Source organism: Lampris incognitus, chromosome 13, assembly GCF_029633865.1.
Source record: "Lampris incognitus isolate fLamInc1 chromosome 13, fLamInc1.hap2, whole genome shotgun sequence".
NCBI lineage: Eukaryota > Metazoa > Chordata > Actinopteri > Lampriformes > Lampridae > Lampris > Lampris incognitus.
Window position 1 is genome coordinate 35,542,073 of NC_079223.1, and position 23,295 is coordinate 35,565,367.

At 44.0% G+C, this 23,295-nt stretch overlaps 1 protein-coding gene across 1 annotated transcript; it reads left to right on the plus strand.

The window, feature by feature from the left end:
• The first annotated feature begins 8,473 nt into the window (after positions 1-8,473).
• On the plus strand, positions 8,474-13,983 carry rgra (retinal G protein coupled receptor a). The gene is made up of 7 exons (XM_056292236.1): positions 8,474-8,552; positions 8,868-9,024; positions 9,506-9,627; positions 10,521-10,674; positions 11,022-11,139; positions 13,022-13,135; positions 13,840-13,983. Exons 1-7 carry the CDS (start codon positions 8,474-8,476, stop codon positions 13,981-13,983), a joined length of 888 nt encoding a protein of 295 aa, XP_056148211.1.
• Positions 13,984-23,295: the final 9,312 nt, after the last annotated feature.

The following is a 23,295-nucleotide window of genomic DNA, read 5'->3' on the forward strand; positions in this document are numbered from 1 at the left end:
GTGTGTGTGTGTGTGTGTGTGTGTGTGTGAGTGTGCATGTGTGTTTGTGTGAGCATGGTTACATGGATAAGTGAATTAGTGAGTGCAGGCACATTCAAGGAATGTGTGTGTGTGTGTGTGTGTGTGTGTGTGTGTGTGTGTGTGTGTGTGTGTGTGTGTGTGTGTGTGTGTGTGTGGGCCGACCGGCCGGCCCTGTGATGGCCTGGCAGCCTGTCCAGGGTGTTTCTAATCACACACACACACATTGGATAGCCAAAACATTAAAACCACCTGCCTAATATTGTGTAGGTCCCCCTCATGCCATTAAGACAGCTCTGACCCATCAAGGCATGGACTCCGCAAGACCTCTGAAGGTGTCCTCTGGTATTTTGCACCAAGATGTTAGCAGCAGATCCTTTAAGTCCTGTAAGTTCAAGGTGAGACCTACATGGATCGAACTTGTTTCCCCACAGATGCTCGATCAGATTGAGGTGTGGGAATCTGGAGGCCAAGACAACACCTTGAACTCTTTGTCATGTTCCTCAAACATTCCTGAACAATGTGTGTAGTGTGGCAGGGCACATTATCCTGCTGAAAGAGGCCACTGCCATTAGGAAATATATTTGCCATGAAGGGGTGTACCTGGTCTGCAACGATGTTTAGGTAGGTGGTACATTCAAAGTAACATCCACATGAACGCCAGGACCCGAGGTTTCCCAGCAGAACATGGCCCAGAGCATCACACTGCCTCCACCAGCTTGCCTTCTTCCCATGGTGCATCCTGGTGCCATCTCTTCCCCAGGTAAATGACCCACACGCACCCAATCATCCACATGATGTAAAAGCAAATGTGATTCATCAGACCAGGCCACATTCTTCCACTGCTCCATGGTCCAGTTCTGACGCTCATGTGCTTATTGTAGGTACTGGTAGACAGGGGTCATCATGGGCACTCTGACTGGTCTGCGGCAATACAGCCCCATACACAGCAAGCTGCAATGCACTGTGTTCTGACACCTGTCTATCATAACCAGCTATAACTGTTTCAGCAATTTGCGCTACAGTAGACCTTCTGTGAGATCAGCCAGATGGGCTAGCCTTTGCTCCCCACACACATCAATGAGTCTTGGACACCCATGACCCTGTCACTGGTTCACTGGTTGTCCTTGCTTAGACCAATTTCGGTAGGTACTGACCACTGCATACCGGAAACGCCCCACAAGACCTGTTGTTTTGGAGATGCTCTGACCCAGTCGTCTAGCCATCACAGTTTGGCCCTTGTCAAAGTCGCTCAGATCCTTACACTTGCCCATTTTTCCTGCTTCTAGCACACCAACTTCAAGAACTGACTGCTCACTTGCTGCCCAATATATCCCACCCCTTGACAGGTGCCACTGTAATGAGATAGTTAATGTTACTCACTTACCGGTCATTGGTTTTAATGTTTTGTCTGATCAGTATGTGTGTGTGTGTATATATATATATATATATGTGTGTGTGTGTGTGTGTGTGTGTGTGTGTGTGTGTGTTACAGTATATGTACATTATATTTATAAAACGCAAGTGGACTACTGTAATATGAAGCATTACAGTAAGTATACAGTATTACAATCCAGTGCAGATTGTTGGATTAAATACTTCTCATTCTTGGACTACATACCTGTTCTGCCTACGAAACATTTAAATGATTGACATTCGGCTGCACCCTTTGACCAGCCTCGACCATAGTAAAGCTATGACTGAGAACATGGTCTACAATTGTGGCCCTTATATCATCGAGAACATGCCTATGTCCCTGGCTTCTTCTATGTCTTCTTCTGTTTTGCCTCCCTACCTTTCCACCAAGCGTTACTCCTCCTCATCTTCTTCTTCTTCTTCATGGCTGTTGACCCTGTTCATTTCCTTGTTGTTCTTCCATTGTCTGAAATTGTAACACTGTGTTGTGCGCTGTTTATATATGCTTGCCCATTGAAGGTTCATGAGATACACCGCTTATTTTAGAGAACTGGTTGATTGTTGGTTGATCTAACGCTTCATACATTTCCCTTCATTAGTGAAATTCAAGATTCACCTGAAAGCAATTCATCAATTCAGGACACAATTACAACAACAACAAAAAAAAGTCCAACAGAAATGTATAGAAAATACGCTTAACAGATTATGACAACTAATTCAACCATTTGGCATGTAATGACTTATGCAATGAGCTAATGCTTAGATGTTGTGGGGGCTAAAACTATTCAACAGAGAACCAGTATAATACATTTTGATAAACATGACATAAGCAATTGATAATGCAGGAAACAGCAGATAATTGTACATAATCATTGGCGTGAATGTGCAAAAGCATTTTCAATTCGTTTAAAAGAATGAGAAATTGCTTTTTATGATGTGCACAAGTGACTAGATGATGTGGAGGTTGAACAAGTAGTTTTGAGGATTTCAATTCTGATCAGAGAAATGTGCCAAAGCGACTGAGAAAAACTGTAATAGCTAATAAACGTACTCTGTATTGTGATTCAGATTACAGATTAAGGTGGACGGCTCCGTGTTGATATCGTCACGGTCATTTAAAATGAAGACCTAAACATGATAATGTCATTACAATAACAATCAATGCAAACATTTTATGCAAAAATTAATGATTTTATGCTAAAACCTCGACTGAAAAAAAACCCCCTCAGAATTACTGGTAAGAAATACTTTTTATCTCTCCAGGAGCAAATTCTCTTTCTGGTTGGAGCAAAGGTGCCACCCCATGTATATCTGAACTGGGAATGGAACTCGGGTTCTGTGTTGGGTACCATTACTGTTCAGTGTCCACAGATGTGACACCTTTTCATACTCTTCGTTATTTCTACTGCAGTCCAAATTCTTTGAGCTCCTATCACATGTCCTTAGCAAATCTGTCAAACCAGCTCAGGGGCGAAACAAACTCACTCGTGGTAAATGTTTGACTTCACATCACAGTCACATATAGACTGATGGTGTCAACTGACAATTAATGACTTATCAATTAAAAACCAACAAGTTTTATCAAAATAAGTCAGACAGTAAACGACAAAGGGAACCACATGTATACATATGCTGCGTTCACATGGAACCCTGTGAATGGCGGACAGCAAACCGGAAGTCATTATTGCAGATAGATAGATAGATAGATAGATAGATAGATAGATAGATAGATAGATAGATAGATAGATAGATAGATAGATAGATAGATAGATAGATAGATAGATAGATAGATAGATAGATAGATAGATAGATAGATAGATACACTGCTCAAAAAAATAAAGGGAACACATAAGCAATGCAATGTAGCTCCAAGTCAATCACACTTTTGAGATATCAACCTGTCCAGTTAGGAAGCAACACTGATTTGTGAATCAATTTCACCTGTTGGTAAATTGTCTAATTTCCACCTGGTGGAAATTAGACAATTTGCAAGACAACCCCTATAAAAGGAATGGATTTGCAGGTGGTGGCCACAGACCATTTGCCTGTCCTCATCTTTTCTGGCCGATCTTTGGTTAGTTTTTCATTTTGCTAGTGCCCTCACCACTAGAGGTGGCATTAGGCGGTATCTGCAACCTGCAGAAGTTGCTCAGGTAGTGCAGCTCATCCAGGATGGCACATCAATGCGTGCTGTGGCAAGAAGATTTGATGTGTCTCCCAGCACAGTGTCCAGAGCATGGAGGAGGTACCAGGAGACAGGCCAGTACACCAGGAGACGTGGAGGGGGCCGCAGGAGGACAACAACCCCGCAGCAGGACCGCTATCTGGTCCTTTGTGCAAGGAGGAACAGGAGGAGCACTGCCGGAGCCCTACAAAACGACCTTCAACAGGCCACTAATGTGCAGGTTTCTGCTCAAACAGTGAGAAACAGAATGCATGAGGATGGTATGAGGGCCTGACGTCCACAATTGGGGCCTGTGCTCACAGCCCAACACCGTGCAGCCCGATTGACCTTTGCCAGAGAACATCTTGGTTGGCAGATTCGCCATTGGCGCCCTGTGCTCTTCACAGATGAGAGCAGGTTCACACTGAACACATGTGACAGAAGTGAGAGAGTCTGGAGACACTGTGGAGAACGTTCTGCTGCCTGCAACATCCTCCAGCATGACCGGTTTGGCAGTGGGTCAGTGATGGTCTGGGGAGGCATATCCTTGGAGGGCCGCACAGACCTCTACGTGCTAGCCAGAGGTACCATGACTGCCATTAGGTACCGGGATGAGATCCTCAGACCCATTGTCAGACCATATGCTGGTGCAGTGGGCCCTGGGTTCCTGCTCATGCATGACAATGCTCGTCCTCATGTGGCCAGAGTGTGTCAGCAGTTCCTGTATGTCGAGGGCATTGATGCTATGGACTGGCCTGCACGTTCCCCAGACCTGAATCCAATCAGCACCTCTGGGACATCATGTCTCGTACCATCCGCCAACGCGATGTCGCACCACAGACTGTCCAGGAGTTGACCGATGCCCTGATCCAGGTCTGGGAGGAGATCCCTCAGGAGACCATCCGTCGTCTCATCAGGAGCATGCCCAGACGTTGTAGGGAGTGCATACAGGCACGTGGAGGCCACACACACTACTGAGCCTCATTTTGAATCGTCTTGAAGATTTCCACAGAAGTTGGATCAGCCTATGTTCTCATTTTCCACTTTGATTTTGAGTATGATTCTGAATCCAGACCTTAATGGGCTAATGATTTTGATTTCCATTGATCATTCTTAGGTTATTTTGCTCTAAACACATTCCTCTGTCTAATAAATAAAGATTTTCTGCTGAAATATTTCATTCATCAAGGTCTATATTGTGTTTTTAGGTGTTCCCTTTATTTTTTTGAGCAGTATAGATAGATAGATAGATAGATAGATAGATAGATAGATAGATAGATAGATGGATAGATAGATAGATCCTCGAGGGGAAATCAAGACAGCTCACATCATATGATGTGATCGCGATGGTGAAATCAGATGACACCGGCAAATTATGCTGATAATGGCATGGTCAGACTGCACTGCCGCCCAAAGCTGAAATATTTTTCCTTTTTGAATATACGACCGGATGTTACATAGCTGGAGGATTTGAACGACGTTATTCTGTAGTTATATGAGTTGACAGAATTGCTGTCTTAAATTAAATAAAACAAATACAAAACACATTTGCACAATTTATTTCCCCCCCCTCCAAACAATACAACATCACGCAGGTTGTGGTTCCGCTTTGCCAGCGGCTGTTCAGCATCTCCCAGCTTCCATGCGAATGCAGCATGAGCCACTGTAATTGTAAGGGACTTGAGTTGACCCTTGCGATGTGGCCTTTAGTAACCTATTTGGACATGAGTCCTCCGGCGGGGAAATGGTGCCAAGGAAACCTATTGTTTTGCTATTTCTGTAAATGCTACATGTGTTGGATCTTGGCATCTGCCCCTGGTATTTCCTCACACCGCACGTTCAGTCTTGGCTTGCACTGCAATGTGTGCTGGCTTTGATCCGGTGCCATAGTGAAATCACTCCGGCCTTCAACGTGTTTCTTAACGAGATGGCAGCCAGTGTGCACCTTTTCCTGGCATATTATAAGGATTTCTAAATGCACAGCAGAGCCATTACGCAGTTCAAGAAGAAGTACAAAGGTCTGATTTTTAAGAGATAGTATGGGGACGATGAAGAGTTAACTGTTAAAAGTGTTACCTATCTGCAAACATTCTTAATTACATGTGTTCATTTTCCTTTATATGACACCGATATCTCGGTCGTTTTATTTATTTATTTATTTTGTCATAGATTTTGTTATATTTTTTTTGCTTTTCATTTTTGTAACATATAGAAGCTGAATTAACTTAAGAGTAGGTGAGAAGGGGTTGGAAAAAATAAGTGTACTTCCTCCTACTCATTTTTGAACATGTAACAAATAATCTGATGTCCATGGAGATTTGTTCGCTGAGTTTGATGTGTGGATTTGTTCATCACTTCAGATTATTGGCAATGGATTATCTGTATGTTATATTCTGCTTGTTTACGTGTTTGAAATAAATCATCCTTTATTCATTAATATGTTTGATGCTAAATCAACATATAAAACTTATATTTATTTTAGCTGGGAATGCAATAACAGACATTTTACATTACAGAATTACAACGAGCTCTCTCTCTCTCTCTCCCTTCTTCTTAATGTGTGTGTCAAACTGAAGTATGGGAAGTGCTTGTGTCCTCCCTTAAGAGTAAATCTGTTTTAGCGCACCCTTTGACCTTTGACCTTTATTTGCTAAATCCCTGCAAATCATGGGTCTTTTAGCACTGTATGGATTTTACTGGGGCACCGAATGTGTTGAGCAATCGCCTTCTCTGGTTACAAAAGTCTTAAACATTCCACTTTGTCCTGCAAGCAGATAATCTCATTTTCTGCAGCGAGGCTGGCGTTTCATTGGAGGTACAATGTCATCCTTAGTATGCACATATTCTCATGTGACACAATCAGAAAGTAATGTTTGTATAATAACATTATCATGCACATCCATAATACAATGCCCCCAGTGAAGTCAAGCAGTAATAACTGGAATGACGTAAGATTGTAATATGAAATGTAAATTAATTTTGAGTTTGTTATTGCTCAAAAGTCAAATAAAAAGTTTTAACCATGACAAAACACATTTGAGTCAAAACCAAACACATGAAGTGGTAATTTGTTGCTGTTACCATTGTAGTCATTATCAAACACCTTGTATCACATTTATGGGTCAGTTATATCTAGCAAGGGAGTAATTTGATAACGGCTTTATTTAAGAAGAATGTGTGCCGTGGTGTTTTTGTTAACAAGTCCCTGTACAAATATCCTGTCCTGTTGGGGTCAGGTAAGGTCAGACAGGTTTGGGAATTTGGCTTCACATTTACAGAAATGTACGAATCTGGTCCATCTGGGTGTCTTCATATCTGAAACCCACAGAGAAATCAATTTCATTCACGATCGTCTCACTAACTGTAATATATTGACTGTTCTTAGTATATCCCGAGTCATTCATTTTACAATACGAGTGTCTACAAATCTGAGATGTTGTTAATTAAACGCGTGGCCTTTTTGAGGATCCTTTGCTGTGTCATGTGACTTCATCACTTCACACATTTTCAGCTATATTAAGCTATATCCCCGAATCTGGGTACTGAAAAAGACTCCGGCCAAACAATGTCCGCCTTGTTTCTACCCCGAGACCACGTATGGTATGAAAAGCTGCAGACGAGGATGTCGCAATTGGAAGGTAAAGAATCCGTTCAGAAACAGGGCTGTTATTTCAGTGACACAATGGAGGTTTTAGTGTTTTTTCTCCTGCCCATGCTAGACGACAATCATTCCTTATCGTACAGCAAATGCCACTTAATGCATTAAAAATGAGGTTTCTGTTGGCACACACAAACATTTCAATCACGTAGTTGCTTCTGATCTCTGAAATGGGGTCAGTGTACCACAGAGTCTGTATGAGGTTTTGTTCTACGCTCTCCTGGTTTGGTCTCTGATGCCTGCATCGCCACAGAAGGAGAACATAGTGACGACAAATCCTGATGAGCCCAAACCCACCCTGTTGTGTCAACACTCAATTCAGCCATTTGAGATTAAGGATAAATGGAGTGAGACAGACCTACGATTCCCATTTAAATGACTAGGATACGGTATGCATGCTACAATAAGCACCTTATGTCATACTCATGTCAAGTTGCTCCTCTGTTGACCGATACATAGGGACTAATATCTCCCCTTGTTTCATCAAAAAGTAGACGAGTACGCCCAACACATATCAAAACAAAATCAAGTGTGTGTAAACTCTTCTAAATATATTGATGTGCAACTTTTGTGCACCCCCAGTCTGAAACAATTAATGCCAAGGCATGTGAGACAGCCTTGCTGTCTAAAGGTATTTACATCATATAATTAAAGTCCTATCTCATATATGTCACTGGATGAGTAAGCCAATATTTCCTAATTTCAGACCGAAGCTTCAGAAAGCAACCTCGTTACGTTGGAGATGATTTAAATGAGATGAAAAAAGAGAAATTAGTCAGTAGGGGAATAGAAACAGACACCTGTTGTGTCCTTGAAGTGACGTAGTGATGTGTGTGTGTGTGTGTGGGGGGGGTCAGATTCAGATGTGCCGTGGTGTGACATCACCATCAGCATCCTGATCGGGACGGTGGTCGCGTAGAGACACAAAGGCTCGCTGTGTGTAACTAATTGAGGGGCTTTAGTGTTCGCGCTGGGCAAATACGCGCATTAGGCTGTTGTGGGTTTGCCGCTGCCATGTTCATTAAGACATTCTTGGGCGGATTGGCGAAAGGGAGAGGGGCTTTACATAATGACACGCGTGCCCTTTTCACGTGAAATGGCCCTTTAAAAGAGGTGCTCGGTGAGTCTGACTGAGGCACGTTACGAACGAGTGGATAGTGTTGTGAGTGGTGGTCTGAGGTCTGTGCACTTTTGGTCGCGTCCAAACCGCCGTCAGTATGGTCTCCTCTTACCCCTTACCGGAGGGCTTCTCGGAGTTTGACGTGTTCTCTCTGGGCTCTTGTCTGCTCGTAGAGGGTGAGTTTGTTTTGTTTTCGTTGTTTTTTTTGGGGGGGGGGGTTGTGTGTCGCATGTGATGGAATTGTGGTCGTAACCTTAACCAATACGGACCTGGCGCTCCGCGGCCACAGGTAGACTAATTGCAAGCTACCGTTTCGCCTACAGAACCTATCCGCTTTTCGACTTTGACAGTTTCTTAGGATAAATGATGTGTGCGCGCGCGTCTGCGTGCGTGTGCGCGCGTGTGTTGACACTCGTCGTCGTTACGTGATGCGTTATGGGCGCAGCATCGCTGGTTCCTCTCATGTGTGTCCCCCGTGTTGTTGTTACCAGGGCTTCTCGGCTTCTTCCTAAATGCGGTGACGGTCGCTGCTTTCCTCAATGTCAGAGAGCTGAGGACCCCAAGCAATTTCCTAGTGTTCAGCTTGGCACTGGCTGACATGGGGATCTCCATGAATGCCACCGTCGCTGCTTTCTCTAGCTTCCTGAGGTGAGTAACGTAACCAGTCCACCCCCATATACCCCATATAAGCGATTTTGCCTGTTTGAATCCCAGTTGCGTGTGTGTGTGTGTTTTCTTCCAGATTAACCATATTCATATCACTGTTAGTTGTGTTCGCATAGGGAGGTCGCCCGTGCGCTACCAAAGACAATGTAATCAATAATTGATTGAATTAAATCAAATTAAATCGGTCACCTCCGCGTCAATAGATGATTGTTTAAAGCCAATCTCAAACCAGCAAGGCTACAATGGGATGCTGCCATGTTGGGAAAAGGCAAGGGATTTTTGAAGCTGCAACCAAGGGGATGAGAGATGATGCTCTGGGTTGGTGTTAATGAGCTGGTAGGGAACACTGTGATTCGCCGGGCTCTCCTCAATCAGCTTTAAATGCGTTTGGCATTGGCCATTAGGAGAGGTACACAGTCATAGATGGATGAGGAAATTAACTATGAACACACATTGTTCCCAGGTACTGGCCTTATGGTTCTGATGGGTGCCAGACTCATGGCTTCCAGGGCTTCGTTACAGCACTGGCCAGTATCCATTTCATCGCTGCCATTGCGTGGGACAGATACCACCAGTACTGCACTAGTAAGTGACATCACACACAGCAGCCATTTCTCTGTTTACTCAGCAAGGAATATTCCTAAAAACAACAAAAACAACTACACTTTCTCGACTTCCCCATCACCGCACTGGTGCACATATGAAAACACACGTGCACATATATGGACACGTGCAAAGATGATAGACATACATAATGCGCTTGACAGGGTGTCATTCTTTGTTCACTGGTGCCCACCCCCAAGACCTCTTGCTATCTTGAGAGGCCATCTGGACAAGAGGTGGCTATATTTAGCATCTTCTATTCACCCTGCTTTTTTACAAGCCAATATCCTATTTACATAGTCCATACTGAATAAGCTCACGATGATAATCATAATTGTTATAAACAGCAAGCGATCCTAAGACAGACCACAACTAGTAAGGAGGCCAATTGTTTTTTCAAATAGAAAACAATTCAACTGTGAAAACAAACACACACAGAAAACAAACACACACAAACAAGTCATCCCTAACAATACAAATAGGTGAAAAAAACACAGATGTACCACCTGATCATTAACAATATTTAGTGTAGTTAGCCACCTTTTGTAAATACTATGTGAGACAAAAATTATCAGTAGGTCCCTGGAACACAACATTTTGAAATTGGTGCTGCAATACAGTATTGTCTTATAAAAGTCCTTAAAAAGTAAAAATAAATAAATAAATAGATTTAAAAAAAAACTAATAAATAATAAAAAGTTATAAAAGCAAGTGTATTTGTTACCTTATAACACAAATGTAAACAGGAATTGATATAAAATGCAGGCAAGACAGATCATATTTGAACCGTAAATCACACAGTTATAGACTGATGGATAGAGAGATGGGAGGGGGGGTGCTGTTCCTTAACACTGCTTCTTGTCTGTGCTTCTCAGGAACAAAGCTACAGTGGAGCAGTGCCATCACCCTGTCTGTATTTATCTGGCTGTTCACCGCCTTCTGGTCCGCCATGCCCCTCATTGGCTGGGGAGAGTACGACTATGAGCCCCTCAGGACCTGCTGCACTCTGGACTACAGCAAGGGAGACAGGTCTCTCTCTCTCTCTCTCTCTCTCTCTCTCTCTCTCTCTCTCTCTCTCTCTCTCTCTCTCTCTCTCTCTCTCTCTCTTTCTCACACACACACACACACACACACACACACACACACACACACACACACACACACACACACACACACACTAAGGCATCAAATTCTGCACACACAATATACAGAATATATGAGATCACTGTGTCATTAATGCAATATATATTTATTATTACCTATATTATTACCTCTTTTTATTCTAGGTATTTTGAAATAAATGGTGATCACATGTGTTCATGAATAACTAGTACATAAAAACAACCTTACCCTTTTTGCCTCCCCTTTTTCCACAGGAACTATGTGTCCTTCTTGATTCCCATGAGCATCTTCAACATGGCCGTTCAGGTGTTCGTTGTCATGTCGTCATACCAGGCCATCGCACAGAAATTCAAGAAGACCGGAAACCCCCGGGTAAGGAAACTAATGTGCTAATAATACCACACACAAGTAAAAGTAAACGTCATCAGTAGTAATTCAATATCTTTGTGAACAGATAGATATAGATATAAATAAAGATGTATAGCCCATTATTGGCCAATCAGATGTGAAGATCATGTGAGCCTAAGATGGTGTTAAACATTACTGTCTCCATCAATCATCAGTGTAGATTAGGAGGTTTTCGTTTTAAAATGCAAAACCTTCATCACAGATGTACTGTGAAGGGTGAGAGATTACCAACTATTCCATCAGTCCAAGAAAAAGAACTTAATGAGTACTGCAATGACTTATATATTACATATTATGATCTGCAACATGCCTGCCATTTCCTACCCAATGTCTCAGTATCTATAGGAACCCCACTCATAGTGTGGTGCAGAATGCATAGTAAAGTAATAATGTGGTTGCTTAAAGGCTGCTCATCGGAGAGTCAGAGGAGCTTATCCTATATTTACTTCTATTACATGCTTTCATAACAGAAAAAACATTAGTGACCCATGAGGATATGCAAGGTATAACATATATAGGTCATGGCTTGGGGCAAAGCACCAAATGTTTGAATCAGGAATGCAGGCAATAGCCGACGTACTGTGGAAAGGACAATGCACCTCTGAATAGTTGCCATAATAGAGGACATCCATAGGGGCTGAATCAAGTTGCCTCATTGCATAAGCTCATTAATTACGGTCATCCACACTGGTCAAAGACACGTTTACTCTGGTTACAAAGGCATCTAGGCTTCACATTTACCATGCACCTCGGCAGACTATCAGAGTCAAGTGACGTCAAGAAAGACTGTTTTAAACTCGCATACTGTCCATAATGTCAACCACAAGATGCTGACTGAGTATAAGGCAAAGAAGAAAAACTCTGTCCCCCACACTGGTGTTTGAAAAGGAAATAAGGAAACCCTACCATGACTCTCCTCAACTGATAAGCTCTGCTGGAAGCTCCACCAGGAACGGCCTCACACGTCTATGTTGCTAGTTCCTGAGTCTGGTTAAACGATGCCAGAGTTATTTACCAAAATCCATGTGCATCCTCCTTAAGGGATAAGACCAGCTTTTTACAACCTGGGTCTTGTTTTCATCATTGTTGCCAGCATGCATAACGGTTATGATGTCATTTTACTCACCGGCTTCATCATGCAGACACGGGACCACCACCAGACACAGCTTTACAACAGCATTATGGGGCAACAGAACACGGGCATCAGACTCTTTTCAACAGGCCCAGTTTAACTAACTCCTCAATTGAGGAGTCACTGATAATCACTAAACCACTACTGAGCCACTGGAGTTTTGTTGTTGTTGTTGTTGTTGTTGAAAGGAAAGAATTAAGGCTTGTGTTCAGTTTTCCCATAGGATACCATTTTGTAAAGCTTTGTTTAGAAGTACTCCCATGTCCAAAATCTCTACAACGAAGCCCATGGGTAAAAAGATACCGTAACTGATATTGCAAGATGGCAAAAACTACAAATAATAAGACCCCTGATAATAAAAAAAAATGGAATTAGCCTTTGGAGCAGTGCCACTTTGGATATGAGCAGACGACCTCGTTTCTCAGTGGATATCTCTGTGACTTTGGTCATGAATTTATTTTAAGCCAGACATTGTTTTTCTCTCTCTCTCTCTGTCTCTCTCTCCCTCCCTCTCTCTCTCTCTCTCTCTGAATCTTTATCCGAAACTTGTGACTTGCTCCTGATATGAGAATAAGCCTCAGGACACTTTTCCTCCATTCCACTCCTTATGATCCAACTAGTAACAATCCGTTCTTGTTCTATTCTTTCCTCCCACCCCCCCCCCCCACAAATATACATTCTCTGCCACTCTGCCCTCACCCCACCCTCACTTAGTTCAATGCGAGCACTCCTTTGAAGACGATGCTGTTCTGCTGGGGTCCCTATGGGCTCCTGGCCTTCTACGCAGCGGTTGAAAATGCCACCCTGGTCTCCCCCAAGCTAAGGATGGTGAGCATAACAAATACTTATGTACTTCTAAACAAACACTTCACATTTTTACTAAGTCCCCAGGTCTACCCCAATATCACTCTCTCTCTCACACACACACACACACACACACACACACACACACACACACACACACACACACACACACAAATAAACAAACAGATACACAAACACACAGAAGAACAAACAGATACATACACACACACATGAACAAACAGACACACAAACAAACAGATACACACAAATGAACAAACAGATACACACACAAATTACACAGACATACACAATTTAACAAACATACACACACAAATAAACAAACAGATACACATACAAATGAACAAACAGATACACGCACACACACAAATGAACAAACAGATACACACACAAGAACAAACAGATACACATACAGTCACAAAAAACGAACAAACATATACACACATATATGCACACAGACTTGTTTTCTACCTGAAAGTCTTCCTTTCATACATGAGATAAAATACACATGGTGTGTTAGATAACACCAAGGTTTCAACACAACACAACACAATGCTTACAGATGGTTTGTGAGCAGCCATCAGCGGCTCTACTCGATAAACCGTTGTGTTGTTTTTCAACTGTATCTTAGCTACAGTAGACTCTGTAATGCTCCTTACAATGTTGAAAACACCAACAAACGTCGTGCTTACTTGCCCCTGCTCTTGCAGCTGGCTCCTATCCTAGCTAAGACTTCTCCCACCTTCAACGTGTTCCTGTACGCCCTGGGAAACGAGAACTACAGAGGAGGCATCTGGCAGTTCCTCACTGGGGAAAAGATCGAAGTGCCTCAAACTGAGAACAAGTCCAAATAAACAATGCGTGCAAAAACTACACACTCTTGCTGTGCTGGTGGTTTCTCACAGGTAATTTACGTAGCTATCGTGTGTGTGAGTTTATCTGCATGTGTTGTGTCTCGTACAGTGATTGCCATCATCCCCCCTATGGTGTGTCTGCCCCGTCTCCAGCATCCGTTGTGACCGCGGTGACCGCTGCAGACTATTGTTAAAACATTATTATTCGTAAGCAAATAGTAAGCTTTGATTTAAGTCGCATACTGAATTACAAAATTCTTGCAGCTTTCTCCCTCCTTCTCAGAGGAGAACAAAATTGGGAGTTTGCCAAACATCATTTTGGCACGGTGCGATGGTGCACAGCAGATGGTGCACACAATAAAAATGGGAGATGTGTTGATACATGAGATCAATTTGATTCACAAACATCTCTGCAAAGGTTAGCCTTGTGTTTGTAATGATTTTAGTGATGTCTTTCATGTAATATGCCAGTTGGAGATGTGCTTTTCTGACTGCAGACACATGCCTTCTGTCACCCATGTGCAAATATTCACACAGAGGCAATTTGCTGAGGCAAACAGCCGCCTTCCACGAGGTATTGCTGGGGATTAAAGTCAAAAGCTTTTAGCACAACCAAATATGGGTAGCAACAAACCTGCCACACTGTATTCAGCTCCCAAACATGAGTGTTTCTCATCGGGACTTTAAGAGAGTATTTGTAGTATATAGTCTGCAGTTTCTCAGTCGAGGTATAACCTGTGAACGATAACAGGCCTGCAGGCCGACCTTTCTAACGTACCATCCTGTTTGAGCGTCCATCGCCAGGCATTACCGTGTTTTTTATGACCAAAGCGTCTGTAATCCTGCAAACAAAAGGACTTTTCATGGAAACACTGATCCGGGTCTTGGAGGTTGCCAAGAAAATTAGGTGGACATAGCTTTTGCCTCTAAATTGCTATTTAAGTCAAAAATGAAACTCCCTGCGACACATTGTTGCCACAGACCTCCAAAATAGTAGAGAAATTCTCCCCAATTGTATGCGGCCAATTACCCCCACTCTTTCAAGCTGTCCCGGTCGCTGCTCCACCCCCTCTGCTGATCCGGGGAGGGCTGCAGACTACCACATGCCTCCTCTAATACATGTGGAGTCACCAGCCGCTCCTTTTCACCTGACAGTGAGGAGTTTCGCCAGGGGGGCGTAGCGCGTGGGAGGATCACGCTATTCCCCCCAATTCCCCCTCCCCCCGAACAGGTGCCCCGACCGACCAGAGGAGGCGCTAGTGCAGCAACCAGGACACATAACCACGTCCAGCTTCCCACCTGCAGACACGGCTAATTGTGTCTGTCGGAACGCCCAACCAAGCCGGAGGTAACACGGGGATTCGAACTGGTGATCCCCATGTTGGTAGGCAACAGAATAGACCGCCATGCCACCCAGACATCCCAACACTCGTTAGAATTAAACCGTTCAAATGAATTAAAGCGAACTTCATTCATCTTCTGCCGAGAGGTTAAGCTTTAAATGTAATTAGGTAAGAGTTAAGCTACTGATTAATGCCCCTGAAATGCCCCCTGTGTCAGCCTCCTGTAGGCCTTGCTGTTACCAGCTCTGCTATGTTACGTGTAACGATGACTATATAATGTGAACTACACTGACGAGACGCCTGCTGCTTCACACAATTACCTCAGAAATATATGTTAACTTTTCATATCTCGAGCTTTTTCTTGTAAGGTTAGTGTCCGATCGGCACATTTAGAGCACGCAGGCCGCTGTTCGGGCGTTGTTTCAGTGCAAGACTTCGTTCACAAAGCACAAAACAGCCAAGAGTCCTCTGAGCACGAAGCAAACCTGAGCAGACTTGAAATCAGCACCAAGTAGGCTCACAAAAAAGAGCCACATCCTTTCAGGAACTGTTGGCGTGACAGGAGGTGTCGTTACCTCACATCCCAGTATCGGGGGACACCGGGATGGGAGGTGACGAGCAAGTCAATCCCGGCTTTGACAATCATAAAGTGCCGCATGTATGCGATTAGTGAAATCTTAGAGGAAATGCTTGAACAGCACCGACACGCAGGCCTGTTCACCCCTCGCTCCTGCTTCCCGCGGATGCAGGACTCCGCCGTGTGGCATTTCTCCAGGCTATTAAGGATTAGCATTGAATAACGCGCCCCGCTGGAGATCACTGCAAATGTAGTTTTCACTTTGAAATGTGAATTATTGTGTGTATTAGATCAATATCCAATTTGTGTAGGTGTTTATCCCCGTGATTGTTTACTTGAAATCCTTCTGGCTCTGTGAATGTCTTCTTCCAGTCTCGCCATTTATGGGTTGTGTACTTCAGACACGAAAACGTTTTGTCGTGTATTTCTTTCTTGCTTTGTGTCTTATTTAAACGGCTGGTCTCGAAGTTGCTTACCGATCAAAAAGAAAAGCATGACATAATGTATGTCAAATGGAAAGCCTTGATGGATGTAACCAACCATTGATTTTGGTAAATAAATTAACGAATAAATTTAAACTCTCCTTGTCTGTGGCTTGCATTAATCCCCTTACGGCCCTTCGTCGCGAGATTGCCCACGCATCCACTTACGCACGCCAGCATACAGAATATGTGACATGAAATGGGCATCTTAAAAATTCCTCTCCACTTGCAGTTAGATGTCTGTTTTAATGAGGCTGATGTACGCCAAGTACCAGCGCAGCGGACACCAGTGCATACTGAGGCCAGCGCTATGGCTGCAACACACAGCGGAGGCTCCCAGTTGGTGTCGCTAAGACGATTAATTGAAGACAGCCTGTCAGCCCTCAGCGGGCTGGGTTGTTGCATAATTATGTGGTAACAAATGTGCATGAGGAAAACCCGGTGCATGCATGCATGCATGTGTCATCAGCACCAAGCTCGTTTAGCCCAGTCAGTGTGATCATCATGAACACACTGGTTTCCCAGGATGACATCTGCCTTACTTCCCCGACTGCTCTGCTTTGTTTGTTTGGTTTTGCTTGATTTTTTTTTCCAATTCTCTCTAATTGTCTTTCAGTAGACATGACGCTTCAACCAAATCTCTTTTGTGTAAACATGAAAGGCCACTTGTTCTTGTTGGACTTCCTGTTGAGTGGAGGCCCCAACACACTGATGGACACACGGTGCTGCCATCTGGTGAGAGGGCTTTACCCTGAGCACACCTCCACAACCACGATGGGCCGAGACTGGCCGCTTTTCACTGACCCACGGCATTCTCCATGACCTTTCTGCCACGCATTAGTAGAATATGCATGCAATAAATGAAAACCTCAATTTTCAATCATCTGGTTTAATCAAATGGGCCATTAATTGTCTAAAATAGAATGTCTTTATGCATGCTCAATAATCCAGGTAAGGAAATCACAGAAAGTTGGAATCAGTTCATCTGGACACGGCGTTTATTGAGAGAAACATTTCATCACTCATCTAAGTGACCTCTTCGGTTTGTCATCTATGTGAAGAGGGAACGACCATCCCTGAAGTGAGGAGGGGGCCCAAGAGTACATCTGTTGCCATCTTACGATACAGTGGCATAACGACCAAAAACAACGATCAGTTTCATATGCAAATTGCTGTGACCGTTAAATAGAGTTACAATGGCCATGTGTACCACTCACAGAGGATTGGGGGATGGCTGCAATCACAGCATTGTAAGATGGTGACAGATGTACTCTTAGCCCCCCCCCCCCCCAAGATTCAGGGATGGTCGTTCCCTCTTCACATAAATGGCCTCCTTGACTCCTCATTCAAACCTGCGTTCCTCCCTATTAACTGAGACGTGATGTTTGGAAAATACATGTCTCAGTTGCTTTCAAACCCCAAAACACGCTGCACCAGAAATTGGTCCACTTCAAGGATCAGGCCCCTGGCACAAACAGAGCAATAGTGTATGCTGTTAAGTGCCGGGAGGATGGCCGTGACTTGTACATCGGGGAAACCAAAAAGACGCTGGCCAAGAGGATGGTACCACACAGGAGAGCTAACGCGTCAGGCCAGGACTCTGCAGTCTACACCCATCTACAGGCCAGTGGCCACTCTCTCAAGGATGAGGATGTGCACATCCTTGATAGGGAGGAATGCTGGTTTGAATGGGGAGTCAAAGAGGCCATCTAGGTGAGGAGGGAACGACCATCCCTGAACCTGGGGGGGGGGGGTACATCTGTCACCATCTTACAATGCTGTGATTGCAACCATTTCCAAATCCTCTGTGAATAGTGCACATGGCCATTGAAACTAGTTAATGGTCACACCCATATTTGTATATGAAACTGGTCATTGTTTTCGGTCATTATGCCACAGTATTGTTTGTAAGGGTGGGGACACCTGCAGTCAGTAGAGACTGAAGAGGTCACTAAGATGAGTGATGCAACGTATCTGTTAATAAACGTTGTGTCCAGATGAACTGATTCAACTTTCTGTGATATCTACAACAGAGTATCTCAGAGGATCAGTTTCTGCAGGCCACAAAAACCACTCAGCTTTATTCAGGCTGCAGTAGATACAAGGCTAATAAACTAAATACTGTGTGCTGTTTATCAAAGCATTGCTGAGAATGCCTTCCAATGTGTGTGCTTAGTGTTTAGCCACCCTGTATACAGACTGAGACACAGCTGACTGATACAGCACAGTGACACACTTTCAAACATACAATTTGTGTGACGATTTACCATATCACAATAAACGCATGATGCAACATGGAGTGAGATGTGAACTGGTTTTGCTACTTTTTCCTTTTAACAGATTATCAGATTTTCTTTTTTGCTTTTTTTTTTTTTGCTTTTACTGTGGCTCATGTCCGTCCATGCTTGTGTTGGTTTTTGCTTTGTCGAACCGACTTTAGGCCGCCAGCTTCACAGCTGGCCAGGGTCTGCGACTGAAGACGAGCCTCTTGGCTAATTCTGGCATATCTACAGTAATCACCGTGTGTCTGTGATTTTCTTACCTGGATTACTGAGCATGCATAAAGACATAACTGCAGTAATGTTTATTCCTATGCACTGTCCCTGAGAAATAAACTGAATAAAAAAAGAAAAAAAAGAAAAAAAAAGATGACTAATCTCTGCAGGGAAATGTTTTGATAAAAAAAGAGCGCTGGTCAGAGATTTGTGTGCATGCCGACGCCAAGCCTGAAAACCGCTGGATTATACCATATTTAGCATCCAAATCTCTTACAGGAGACCGCAATTTGTTCTTTTTATTGATTTTCTGTACTTTTTTTTTTTCATCAGCTTTTCCTCTCTTACAGCAGCTCTCCCAAGTCGTACACGCCAACAGACTCAGGTACTTACAGTTCAGTGAGGATTAACCCTGGTAAACCAATGAACTTTTCATATGGTTGTTTTTTCTTTTTTCTCCCTCTTTTTTTTTCTTTTTTGAGAGGATTAGTGCATGGCAGCACAGCGCGAGCGTCAGTCAGGGTGATGCACGGACAGGGGAAAGGCATAATCGTGGTTTCAAAGAGGACATTCAAATGATAAAAATCAGAATCCGCAAGGAGGAGAGGAGAAACTCAAACTACATAACTGAAATTAGATTATTGTGCATGCATAAAGATGATTGAAATTAGCATTCAAAAGTGTAATATCAGAGCCACTATGAAAGAAACAAAAAGAAAGAAAAATAAAAAAAAATAAAATGATTTTCAAAATGTACTATCCCAATGTACCATCCCAGAGAAACCTCCCTATGCCAGCCATACGAGAAGCTGATAGAGAATGACCGGTGGAGTCTTCCCTCCACCTTCAGGGCCAGCTTGGCTTGACCTGGGCATGTTTATCTCTAGCACCCTCCTGGCAGAAACCATTCAGCCGGGTGTAAAAACGGGGTGACAGTCAGTCTGCTGCTCAGGATCCATTATAATTTCTCTCACTTGATTAGTGATCTTCTTTGTCAGATGTGAAGCCGGTTATGTAACCCCCAGCCCCAAAGACACACACACACACACACACACGCGCGAGCGCGCGCGCACATACGCACGCACACACGCACACACACACGCACACAGCCCCCTTCCCCCCTATACGGCCATGTAGGGCTCAGCAACCGCAGGGCAATCTATGGCGATGGTAAACACAGCTGCTCTGAGGACGAGGTCTCAGATCAATTAATCAAAATCGGCAGAGCACAGCATTTGTACGCAAGGAGGTTTACATTTAACAAATCCACTCAAACGGCGTTGTGGACACAATGTCGTGGCGCCACCAAACAGCTGTTGAGCGCCTACATTTTACATCAAATGTTGACGTATCACGGATGCAAAACACAGCATATCATTTGTTTTTGTTGTTTTTTAAGAAACAGTATTTTTGAAGGATTAGCGTGTCCAGTGTAATCTGGATTAAAACAGGGTTGTGCGTCACTGCCCTGTAGCGAGCTCTCTGTTATAATTCATTGAACCACTCACTTTTAACCAGTATAGCGGGGACAATATTGTGATCACATTACTCTGCTCACCCTGACAATCTCTCTCTCCCTCTCTTTCTCATTCTCTGTCTGTCTGTCTGTCTCTGTCTCTCTGTGTCTCTCTGTCTGTCTGTCTCTCTGTCTGTCTCTCTGTCTCTCTCTCTCCCTCTCTTTCTCATTCTCTGTCTGTCTGTCTGTCTCTGTGTCTCTCTGTCTGTCTGTCTGTCTGTCTGTCTGTCTGTCTGTCTGTCTCTCTCTCTCTCTCTCTCTCTCTCTCTCTCTCTCTCTCTCTCACACACACACACACACACACACACACACACACACACACACACACACACTGTGCTGGGGCAGCATAGTATAAGCAGGACTGCTGGTATGCAGTGATTTTGTATCATGTTATGAAAATGACGTCATGGTCAAACTGGCTGGTCTAACTCTCACGCCTCCCACAGCACTTCCACAAGGGTAAAGAAGAGTTGGTCCATTGTTCCATGGCCAGGACGGAATCCACATTGTTCCTCCTGGATTTGAGGTTCGATTATTGGTTGGAGCCTCCTTTCCAGCACCCTAGAATAGACTTTCCCAGGAAGACTGAGCAATGTGATGCCCCTATAATAGGTCACACCCTCCAGTCCCCTTCCACCACCTCTGCCACTCCACAGGTACTGTTCCCGACCTTCATGCGACACTGAAGAGGCGTGTCAGCCAAGACAGCCCAACAATGTCCAGAGTCTTCAGCATCTCAGGGCAAATCTCATCCCCACCCGGCGCCTTGCCACCGAGGAGCTTCTTAACTACCTCAGAGACCTCTGCCAGGGATATGGGTGGGGCTTCCCTGAGTCTTCAGACTCTACCTCTTCCACCAAGCACGTGTTAGCCAAGTTCAGGAGCTCCTCAAAGTGTTCTTTCCACCGCCCCACAATAACCCCAGTCCGAGTCTCCTCACTGACAGGTGAAAATAAGCGGCTGGCGACTCCACATGTATCGGAGGAGGCATGTGGTAGTCTGCGGCCCTCTCCGGATCAGCAGAGGGGGTGTAGCAGCGACCGGGACGGCTCGGAGAGTGGGGTGATTGTAATATTTAAAAGGGTTGTCTCCTAACGGTCACTCTACAGTGTCTTGAATGAAGCAATGTCCACACATTAAATAACTTTTGGTGTTCCGTGTTTACTGTGGTCTACCATTCATACACAATCCCTTCCGTCTGGCGCATTTCCTGAATCTCCAGGATAGGTCAGTGACGTCATCACTCAACGTCGTGCAGGACTAGGCCATTACTGGATCATACCATCATATCCTGACCTATGGATATTACATCCCCCTTCTTTTAAAGAAAAAAAAATACTTGGTGGTATGCATGTGCAGTACGCTATAATGTCAACATAAATCTATCAGTAACAAAATAGACATTTTCAATTATTGCACCAATGACATAAATCTGCAAATGAATCTTCAATGGCCCTGAGTAGCTCAATTAACATTCCGGAACATCATGAAAAATAATACACATATTTCAGTGCAACATCAATTCACATTTTCAACAACTTCTTTTTTTTTGCAACATAATATCTACCTTTCTGCTTTTTTTAGGTTGATTTCAAACAGTCACAGGTCAAAGATAACTTTTGGCTTAACCACACGTCCTGACCTGGTAGTGGAGTGTTGTGGTGACACTCTTGCGGAACCTGACACACTTTGCTGTACAGTCTTAGACTCAGTGGTCTGGGGCTCCACCTGTTGGTCGTGTGTGTTAACTTCCTGACCTGCATCATATTCGTTGGTCTGTAGAAGGTGTCGTCGATTGCGTCGAAGCGCTTGACCTTCCTCTGTGATGATGTTGTAAGATCTTTGGGTCTCAGCTGGTCCAACAACTGTAGCGGGTTTCCACGCTCCAGTTGGCTGTTGGACTCGGACTGTGGCTCCTGTCAGCAGTGCAGGTAGCATTTTGGCATTTCTGTCATAATACTGTTTTTGTCGTTTTTGGCACAGTTCTCTCCTGCCATGGACTGTGCTGTGACAAGTGAGTTCTGGTTGTAGCTGTTTTGCAGTGGTTGGAAGGACTGAGCATAAGGCTCTACTCATTAACAGCTGTGCTGGGGAGTTGAGTCCATCCACTGGTGTGTTCCTGTATTCCAATAAGCTGAGGTACGTGTCTGACCTCTGTGTGTGTGCTTTGTCCATGAGGGCTTTGGCTGTTTGCACTGTCTTCTCAGCCAACCCGTTGTTCTGTGGGTACAGGGGGCTGCTTGTGACATGCTCAAAGTCCCATGCCTGTGCAAAGCTCTTGAAATCCTGTGAGCTGTAGCAAGGACCATTATCACTAACTACAGACTGGGGTATTCCAAATCTTGCAAAAATGGCCTTCAGCTTCTGGATGACAGTTGGGGAAGTGAGGATTGCGGTTTTCTCTACCTCCAAGTACCTGCTATAATAGTCAACTGCAACTATATAGTCAGTGTTGTTCCATTTGAACAGGTCAGTGGCTATGACCTACCAAGGTCATTCAGGAATGGGGTGTGGCAGCATTGGCTCTTTGGGGACAGAGCAGCGTCGCTCTAGGCAAATGCTACAAGATCCAACTAGTGTCTCTATTTGTTTACCCATCCCTGGCCAGAATAGAATCTCTCTTGCATGCTGCTTACAATTCTCCATGCCGGGATGGCCTGTGTGTATGCGCGCAAGTATGTCTGCTCTGAGTGATTGTGGCACAATTATTTTTTTTTCTTTTAACAGAATGCCATCTGTCTCGGATATTTCATCCCTGTGATTCCAATATTCAGCGACAGCAGAACATTGTTTGACTGTCTCAGGCCACCCTGATTGAATAACCTGTCTCTAGGCTGAGAGTTGCTCATCCTTGGCTGTGACAGACCTGATTTCTGCCATTTTCCAGTCGCTCACCAGA

Coding starts and splice junctions, on each gene's coding strand:
- rgra (XM_056292236.1), top strand. CDS start 8,474: ATGGTCTCCTCTTACCCCTTACCGGAGGGCTTCTCGGAGTTTGACGTG. Junction 8,553..8,867: donor CTCTTGTCTGCTCGTAGAGG/GTGAGTTTGTTT, acceptor TGTTGTTACCAG/GGCTTCTCGGCTTCTTCCTA. Junction 13,136..13,839: donor TCTCCCCCAAGCTAAGGATG/GTGAGCATAACA, acceptor CTGCTCTTGCAG/CTGGCTCCTATCCTAGCTAA.